We start from the raw sequence: 10,155 nt of genomic DNA on the forward strand, positions 1-10,155 counted from the left end.
AAATCAAAACCACCCTAAGATACCATCTCACTCCAGTAAGATTGGCAGTCATTAGGAAGTCAAACAACAACAAGTGCTGGCGAGGATGTGGGGAAAAGGGTACACTTGTACATTGCTGGTGGGACTGCAGACTGGTGCAGCCAATTTGGAAAGCAGTATGGAGATTTCTTGGAAAGCTGGGAATGGAGCCACCATTTGACCCAGCTATTCCCCTTCTTGGTCTATTCCCTAAAGACCTAAAAAGAGCATGCTACAGGGACACTGCTACATCGATGTTCATAGCAGCACAGTTCACAATAGCAAGACTGTGGAACCAACCTAGATGCCCTTCAATAGACGAATGGATAAAAAAAATGTGGCATTTATACACAATGGAGTATTACTCTGCATTAAAAAATGACAAAATCATAGAATTTACAGGGAAATGGATGGCATTAGAGCAGATTATGCTAAGTGAAGCTAGCCAATCCCTAAAAAACAAATGCCAAATGTCTTCTTTGATATAAGGAAAGTAACTAAGAACAGAGTAGGGACGAAGAACAGGAGAAGAAGATTAACATTTAACAGGGATGAGAGGTGGGAGGGAAAGGGAGAGAGAAGGGAAATTGCATGGTAATGGAAGGAGACCCTCAGGGTTATACAGTGGAGGGGGTAGAGAGAGAGGAGGGGAGGGGAGGGGAGAGGTGGGGAGGGGGGAGGGTGGATGATGGGAAAGGCAGCGGAGCACAACAGACACTAGTATGGCAATTTGTAAATCAATGGATGTGTAACTGATGTGAATCTGCAATCTGTGTATGGGGTGAAGGTGGGAGTTCATAACCCACTTGAATCAAAGTGTGGAATATGATATGTCAAGAAATTTGTAATGTTTTGAACAACCCACAATAAAAAATTAAAAAAAAAAAAAAAAAAGAAGAAGAAACAATAAGAGAGGTAAATAGAGAGCCTACATCCTGGGAACAAATCTTTACTCCTCACGCTTCAGATACAGCCCTAATATCCAGAGTATACAAAGAACTCAAAAAATTAGACAATAAGAGAACAAACAACCCAATCAACAAATGGGCCAAGGACCTGAACAGACACTTCTCAGAGGAGGACATACAATCAATCAACAAGTACATGAAAAAATGCTCACCATCTCTAGCTGTCAGAGAAATGCAAATCAAAACCACCCTAAGATACCATCTCACTCCAGTTAGATTGGCAGCCATTATGAAGTCAAACAACAACAAGTGCTGGAGAGGATGTGGGGAAAAGGGTACACTTGTACATTGCTGGTGGGACTGCAAATTGGTGCAGCCAATTTGGAAAGCAGTATGGAGATTTCTTGGAAAGCTGGGAATGGAGCCACCATTTGACCCAGCTATTCCCCTTCTCGGTCTATTCCCTAAAGACCTAAAAAGAGCATGCTACAGGGACACTGCTACATCGATGTTCATAGCAGCACAATTCACAATAGCAAGACTGTGGAACCAACCCAGATGCCCTTCAATAGATGAATGGATAAAAAAAAATGTGGCATTTATACACAATGGAGTATTACTCTGCATTAAAAAATGACAAAATCATAGAATTTGCAGGGAAATGGATGGCACTAGAGCAGATTATGCTAAGTGAAGCTAGCCAATCCTTAAAAAACAAATGCCAAATGTCTTCTTTGATATAAGGAGAGTAACTAAGAACAGAGTAGGGTCGAAGAGCATGAGAAGAAGATTAACATTAAACAGGGATGAGAGGTGGGAGGGAAAGGGAGAGAGAAGGGAAATTGCATGGAAATGGAAGGAGACCCTCAGAGTTATACAAAAGTACATAAAAGAGGAAGTGAGGGGAAAGGGAAAAATAATACAAGGGGGACAAATGAATGTCAGTAGAGGGGGCAGAGAGAGAAGAGGGGAGGGGAGGGGAGGGGAGGGGGGATAGTAGAGGATAGGAAAGGCAGCAGAACACAACAGACACTAGTATGGCAATATGTAAATCAATGGATGTGTAACTGATGTGATTCTGCAATCTGTACATGGGTTAAAAATGGGAGCTCATAACCCACTTGAATCAAAGTGTGAAATATGATATATCAAGAACTATGTAATGTTTTGAACAGCCAACAATAAAAAATTAAAAAAAAAAAAAAAACTGACCAAAAAATGTAAAGTGCTTGTGTTAGCACTTGCTGATACATAGTAATCATTTAATAAATGTTATTAACACAGAGATTAAATGTATTCTCGTATCATGTAACAACATTCACATACTAGTTTATAAAGTACCTGATCCAAACAATATAAATGTTAGGAACTATGTGACATACTTTAGAGGATATTGGCATGTATGTACTACCCAAGGAAAGTAATTTTAAAAATCCATGTGAAAGCCAGGCATACATCTGTAATCCCAGCAACTCAAGAGGCTGAGATAGAAAGATCACAATTTCCAGGCCAGCCTCAGCAACTTAGCAAGACTCTGTCTCAAAATAAAAAATAAAAAGGATTGGAAATGTGGCTTAGTGATTGAGTGCCTCCGAGTTCAATCCCAGGTACCCTCCCCTGCCAAAAAAACCCACCACCAGGCATGATGGTGCATGCCTGTAATTCTAGTGGCTCAGGAGACTGAGGTAGGAGGATTGCAGGTTCAAACCCAGCCTGAGAAATTTAGCGAGGCTGTAAGCAAAATAATGAGACCCTGTCTCAAAATAAAAAATAAAAAGAGCTAGGGATGTGGCTCAGTGGTTAAGCACCATTGAGTTCAATCCCTAGTACTAAAATAAATAAGTAAATAACAAGTAATAATTGAAATGAATCATAGCATTAAAATCTTCATTTTCCAAGTTTAAAATTGAAATGAAATGTTACAGTTGGCATATAAAGTGCATTGATAAGAAGCTCACTTTCCTTTATTTCACCTGTTACTATTAAAATATAGAATGCTACCATATCCTTTGTTTCAACCACAGGGTTAACTCTTTTTGTCTCCTATATAGCATGTACTTCAACTGAAGCACATACTAAGTAATGACTATACTAAAGAGGCAGCATGATCCTTGGTAACAATTTCACAGTGGAAGTTTCTATGAGCTAGGGAGGCAGCAATCTGAGACAAGTTTTCCTGAATGAGCCTTTACTACAATCACTACTAAGTAAGACTCAAGAGGTTTTGTTGTTATTGAGTTTTGTTTTCTAATTACCAAAGTCCAAAGATGTTCATAAAGAAAATCTCCAGGGGGCTGGGGAAATAGTTCAGTAGGTAGAGTGCTTGCCTAGAGTGCACAAGCCCTGGGTTCAATCCCCAGCACCACCAAAAAAACCACTAAGAAAATCTCCAGCCAGACACAATGGCACAGCAATTTAGGAGGCTGAGACAGAAGGATCAAAAGTTTAAGGATACCCTAAGCAATTTAGAAAGACCCTGGCTCAAATTTAAAAAAAAAAAAAATCAAAAAGGGCTGAGGAAGGATGTAGCTCAGTGGTAGAATCCCCAGTACCACAAAAAAAGAAAATCTCCAAAGTGACAATTCCAATACCAATCAGTAGAAAGCCTGAGTCATGGGCTGGGGATATAGCTCAGTTGGTAGAGTGCTTCCCTTCATGCACAAGGCAGCCATGGGTTCAATCCCCAGCACCAAAAAAAAAAGAAAGAAAGAAAGAAAAAGAAAGCCTGAGTCACTTTGCCTAATAAATTATTTCACTGCTAAAATTTTGAGTAACTATTGCCTTGGTGGAATAGTGCACTAATTTCTTAAGTCAGTAAGAAGCAAATAATAGAATGAACTCAAAGTGTGCCAAGTTTTCTAACAAAAGAGACATAAAGAGTAAATAGAGGGCTGGGGATGTGGCTCAAGCGGTAGCGCGCTCGCCTGGTATGCGTGCGGCCCGGGTTCGATCCTCAGCACCACATACACACAGAGATGTTGCGTCTGCCGAAAATTAAACAATAAAAATAAATAAAAAAAAAAAAAAATTATAAAAAAAAAAAAAAGAGTAAATAGAAGAAGGTCAAACAGAAGTACCCCTAAGGTAAAATTTCAAATCACACAGAATATTGGTATTTATATTTTGTAGCTACTTACATACTCATTAAAGTTTAAAACATATGGAGGAATAACATGAACCTATCTCCAAGAGAGAAGTTATTTTTCAGGGTGGTATCTGTGACATTTTATTTCCCCAAAAGTAGTCTGCACAGCCTAAAGTAAATGGAGCAAAATATTATATCTGGGTGGTAGATTACATCTCCGTATTCCTAAAATATTTCCTTGTTTAAAATAAAATTTTAAAGAGACTACAAATGACTAAATAAACCAAAAAGCCACATACTTAATATGATGTTTAATACAAAATCTCTAAAATCTGGACACCTAATCTTAGTTAACAACACAGCTATCAGAAAGCTGAGTCCGGGCTGGGATGTGGCTCAAGCGGTAGCGTGCTCGCCTGGCATGCGTGCGGCCCGGGTTCGATCCTCAGCACCACATACAAACAAAGATGTTGTGTCTGCCAAAAACTAAAAAATAAATTAAATTCTCTCTCTCTCTCTAAAAAAAAAAAAAAAAAAAAAAAAAGAAAGCTGAGTCCTTTGTCATTGACTCATGTACAAATTAGAATAAGATTTACTTTACAATTAGAATAGGCTCATTTATGTGGCAAAGTTCAGAGAAGTTTCATAGATAATTTACTACACAAGACCACATATTTCCAGGTTGTATTAGACAATATCAATTATCCAGAACCAGGAAGTTAAAAAAAAAAAAAAAAGCCTGGATACAAAGCCAGAATAGATGATACAAAGTCCATACAATAAAGCTCATATCCTTTACCCAGAATTCATCAAACTCTCTTGGAAACATTTTTAAGCTCAAACAAGTTTGTTTATCTGGTTACATAGATCTCTTCAGCTCAAATTCAGTGAAACAGAAGAGGGAAGAAATTATACAATAGGCAGCAGCAGGCACAATAGCAGCAAGAAGTAGTAGCAGCAAACAAATCAAAAAATTTTAAAAACCAGATAAGTTATAATGCAGGGGCTGGGGATGTGGCTCAAGTGGTATCGCCCTGGCCTGGCATGCGCGAGACACTGGGTTCGATCCTCAGCACCACATAAAAATAAATAAAGATATTGTGTCCACCTAAAACAAAAAAAAACAAAAACAAAATTATTAAAAAAAAAAGGGGGGGGGGGCTGGGATTGTGGCTCAGTGGTAGAGCACTCGCCTAGCGCGGTAGGGACCCGGGTTCGATCCTCAGCACCACATAAAAATAAAGGCATTGTGTTGTGTCCATCTATACCTAAAAAAAATAATAATAAATATTTTTAAAAAGCTATAATGCATAGTTTGAGGTAATACCTATGGTTCTAAATATTCTAGCATCAATGATGGATGTTCAGAATGATGTCCAGTATTAAAAAAGAAAAAAAGAAAAGAAACCCAGATTATGAAGAATTATAAAGCCTAAAAAGATATGAATTCACTACAGAATTCATTGCTAGGTATTAAAAAAAAAGATTAACATATGAAACAGATTTTTATACTTTTCTCACAGATACACTTCAAAAAACTGAATAGGTTTGGGTATATCTCAGTGGTGGAACACTTGCCTAGTATGTGAAAGGCCCTGTGTTAATTTTCAGTACTGGAAAAAAAGAGAGAAAGAAAGGAAGAAAAAAGAAAATCTGAATAAATTCTACTCCTTATCACTAATCTTTCAAACTTATAGATTTTTTTTTTTTAATTTCGGGATTGAACTCAGAATCCTGTACATACTAGCATTTACTCTACTACTAAACTATACTCTCAACCCACCTAAAATTTAATTTAATGCCATTTAGTGGTCTGGCACAATACTAACATAATTATTAATTTTACCTTTTCTTTAAAGAAATAAAAAACTTCCCCAATGATTGCCTAGAAAACATACAAACTTTGGGCAGAAATTTCATTAACATACAGTTGACAATAATACCCATTTAGGTGCCAAGTTTTTAGTCTGCCAAACAAAACTACTGTTTTTGTATCTCTCCTTCCTAGTGCTAATTTAGTCATCCCCACATGAATATTTTAATGGTGGAGGTCAGAGATTGGCCAGCATATCCTGATTTCTGGCCTTGATTGATTAATTTCTCTGGCACAGATGAAATATTTCCATAAGACAAAATCCCATTGTTGTACCAACCACTATAAATGTAACCAGGAATTATACTCATACATACCTGTAACCATGGAAGGGGAGAGAGAATAAAATTAGAATTGCAGGCCTACAGAAATAACAGGTTTAAGTAGCCAGAAATTTCCCTAGGCCTACAATGACAGATTTTCAAAACGTGCAGAATTAGAACACATTTGCCTATGGGAAAGACAATTAATTTTTAAATTATTGCACACTGACTAATTTTTTCCCTTTCTCAAGGAGTCCACACCCAGACCAGGTTAAAAATCCACTAAGTTTCTAATGTGTAACCTGTACAAATACTCTGGTCTTATCATAAAATTTTGCAACAAAGGCAACCGAGCAACTTGCATACTTTGTGTAATATGATTCCAACTGTTAGAAAACTGACCTGATACCAGTTATAAATCTAGGTTTCTAGAAATGGGAATTCTATCAATAATTAGATTTGCACCGTAAGATACCACTTAATGCCACAGTTAAAAGTTTATTCAATTCAGGGATTTCAAAAACACTTATATGTTTTCACTTACTTCTTACTAATGTTAACTCCTTTCTAACACTCTGAAAGGTATCAATAGGTACAATTATAAAAAGCCCAATCATTCTTTAATAAAACCTGTTAGAATTAATTATCACACTATCTTTGTGTTGCCACCTAGCTTGAACAGAATTTTTTTTTAATTTTTGAAAAGTTCATATTACCAAAAAGATCCATTTACTTCTTTATATCAAATTAACAAATCAACTGACATGGTGGCACAAGCCTGTACTTCCCAGCACTTCAGAAGGTTGAGGAGGAGGATGGCAAGTTTGAGGCCAGCCTGGGCAACATAACAAGACCCTATCTATAAAACTTAAAAAAAAAAAAAATTAAAAGTCCCTGCTATTATCAAAAATATTGCCAAGTGCTTCCTCAATAACACAAACCAGTCTTTCACACATTTCTCATCTCTTTAGAGAAATAGAAAGAGGGTAAGGAGGGCTGGGGGTTGTGGCTCAGAGGTGGAGCGCTCTCCCAGCTTGCATGAGGCACTGGGTTCGATCCTCAGCACCACATAAAAATAAAATGAAGATATTGTGTCCACCTATAACTAAAAAATAAAAATGTTAAAAAAAAGAAAAGAAAAAAAGAAAGAGGTAAGGAGGAGCAGGTCACTGCTTGTTCCATCCAACACGTCAATAAAAGTCACCTCTTAATAAATAATTATTTTTGGGCTGGGGTTATAGCTCTGCAGTAGAGCACTTGCCTAGCACCCACTGGGTTCGATCCTCAACACCACATAAAAATAAATAAATAGGGGCTGGGGCTGGGGCTCATTGGTAGAGCACTTGCCTAGCACCCACTGGATTGGATCCTCAACACCCAATAAAATAAATAAATAGGGGCTAGGGCTGGGCTCCGTGCTAGAGCACTTGCCTAGCATGTATGAGGCACCGGGTTCGATTCTCAGCACCACACATAAATAAATAAGTAAAATAAAGGTACATACATCTAAAAAATATTAAATAAATAAGTAAAGGTATTGAGTCCATCTACAACTAATAAAAAAAAAAGCTTAAGTTGAGCAACAAATATACCAAAACTAAATAAATAAATATTTTTAAATCTATACTATATTGTCCTGACAGTTTTTTCCTAAGTATGTATACTTCCCAAAATTTTGAACCCACTGTGCCAACTAATGGGACAAGAAACAAATTACAGGCTCTGGGCAGAGTTCAATGATAGAGTGCTTGCTTAGCATAAGCCAAGCCCTAGGTTCCATCCCTAGCACTGCAAAAAAAAAAAAAAAAAAAAGAAGAAGAAAAAGAAACAGAAACAAATTACTTTTAAAAGTCAGTCTTTTCACACACATAAGGCGAACTCATCCATGGCCAGGTCCCTCTTCCGAAGGTTTGCCAAGTCACAAGACACACTACTGTTTACAATCCCTCCCATCTGCCCCCTGCCAACATATATCAAACACTCTAGTCACTTGGCTTAAACCAGTCTCCCAAATAGCCCTCTCAAATCCTAATTTAGACCAAGATGCACTCATTCTGATTCATATTCTTAATGGAAAAATTTTAAATCATCTGACTTTCACAGGGATAAATAGTGCCTTTTAATGCAACCGAACCCTAGATCCTCAAGCTTTCCAACCAGAGCCACATATCTCAAGTATACTTTTAAATTCTGTACTTTTAGACATATTTTCAATGTGAGTATCCTGCCCTCTTGGCTTTCAAAGACGACTGCCAACTTTCAGTTCCAGTACTAGTTCACATTTCTTTTATTTCATTACTACACACACCCTGTTATTTCAGGTTGAGGCCTACTGATTCCACTACCACCCACTAGCTCTTAGTAGAAAAGAAATGAAACCAAATATATTTACCACCATTCTCTTTACAGATAGCTATTAAACATCTACCATTTTATTGCAGATTTCATATTAACATAGTATCTATCATAAATATCCATTGTTCAGAACCATTGTAGGGCACCTATATTAATGGTCTCCAAACTCAAAACAATAGTTCAGATAATGCTGCAGGAGGAGGGAGGGGAATATGATTCACCAAAAACTGCAATGAAGAGTAATGGAATATTTTCACCAGTGGTATGCTAAAACTAAGAGTTTCTTTCAGAGGAGAATACTGCTAAGCAACCATCACTGTAGCAATAAATCCACCGGACTCAAAGGTTGCAAAGCAAGGAAGATAGGAGGAAACGCGGAGATGGGGTCTTCCCGCAGCTTCTCTAGAGGTTAGGAGAGAACAAAGTCACTGCTGCACTGTCACTTGAGGGGAAGGGGGAGGAGGCGGATCATCTTGGAAACCCAGCCCCTTGGGCTGGAGCAGGCGGGGAGAACTCAGCGAGGCTGCCTGGGATTAACATTCTCGTTCTACTCTCTCCCCCCTTCTAGAAGCTCCCCTCCTCGCTCCAGCGCAGAGGCCGGAGTCCCAGATGACTGCCCATTCTAATCTATTCCCCGTAGGATGTAGGGACAACCAGAGAAAAGAACTGAGTCAGGAGGCTGAGGCTGAACGGGGATTCCCACGACCCCTCCCCAAGCCCCCTTCAACCTCTCCCAGAACACTACCAAACCCAGAAGGGTTGGTGTCTGGGGTGCCCCATACAGGTGTGCCCGCCCGGGAGGGACGCACGAGCCAGGCCGCGGGCTCCCGCGGGCTCCCGAAGCGCGGCCCCAGCCCCAACCCAGCAGGGCAGAGCACGCCGACCCCGGCGCCCTGCGGCGGCCCAGAGGGGCGCGCCCGCGCCGCAGCAGCCTCCCAACCCCAGTCCCGAGGCACCGAGGCCCACCCGCCCTCCAGTCGGGCCCCCAGTCCAGACCGCGGGCGCGGCCTAACTGCTCGCACCGCAGCTCGCCCCGCAGCTCGCCCCCGGCGCCCGAGGGTCGCCGTACCTGGGCGGCGGCCTCCAGCTTGCCCTCGAAGGTGAAGTCCAGCAAGTCGGGCTTGAGGCAAAGGCTGTAGTTGATGGGGGAGACATCGGCGGGCAGCCGCTCGAAGGGCCTCTTCTCCGGCATCGCGGCGAGGCCCAGGCTGTGGAGGCGGCGGCGGCGAGAGCGGCTGAGGAGGAGAAGGAGGAGGGGAGGAGGCGGAGGGCCGAGGAAGAGCAGGCGGCGAGCGAGGGAGGGGGCGGCGGCTGCCAGCCACATCCACCGAGCGCGGGCGACCGCCTGAGGAGAGCCACTGGGGGAGCTTGGGGGGCGGGGGAGAAATCCAGCCGGAGAGCCAGGGGCCGGCAGGGCGGCAGTGCGGGCGGGCAGCGGGCGGGCGGTCGGGCTGGCTGCCTACGGGGAAGGGGGCGGAGGGGAGGGAAGGGGAGGAGGACCCGCAAGGAGGGAGGGAGGAAGGGAGGGAGGGAGGTGGCAGCGGCGGCTGCGTGCGCGGTCCCGCCAGTCGGGCGCGCCCCCGCGAAGTGCTCGCGCGCTGAGGCAGTGGGCGGGGCGGCGAGGGCGCGGCTGGCGGGGCGGGAGTGCGAGAG

General features: G+C 41.6%; 1 protein-coding gene across 1 annotated transcript in view; it reads right to left on the reverse strand.

Annotated features, from left to right (window-relative positions):
• Positions 1-9,943, reverse strand: part of Npepps (aminopeptidase puromycin sensitive) — a 95,818-nt gene extending 85,875 nt beyond the window's left edge. The window contains exon 1 of the mRNA XM_046420428.2: positions 9,572-9,943. Within this exon, the coding sequence (XP_046276384.1) occupies positions 9,572-9,826 (255 nt within the window). The 5' untranslated portion in view covers positions 9,827-9,943. The remainder of the gene's footprint in view (positions 1-9,571) is intronic.
• Positions 9,944-10,155: the final 212 nt, after the last annotated feature.

The sequence above is a fragment of the Marmota monax genome, unplaced genomic scaffold (assembly GCF_021218885.2).
Source record: "Marmota monax isolate L192 unplaced genomic scaffold, Marmota_monax_Labrador192_F-V1.1 WCK01_AAM20220418_F8-fsc00064, whole genome shotgun sequence".
NCBI classification, from domain to species: domain Eukaryota; kingdom Metazoa; phylum Chordata; class Mammalia; order Rodentia; family Sciuridae; genus Marmota; species Marmota monax.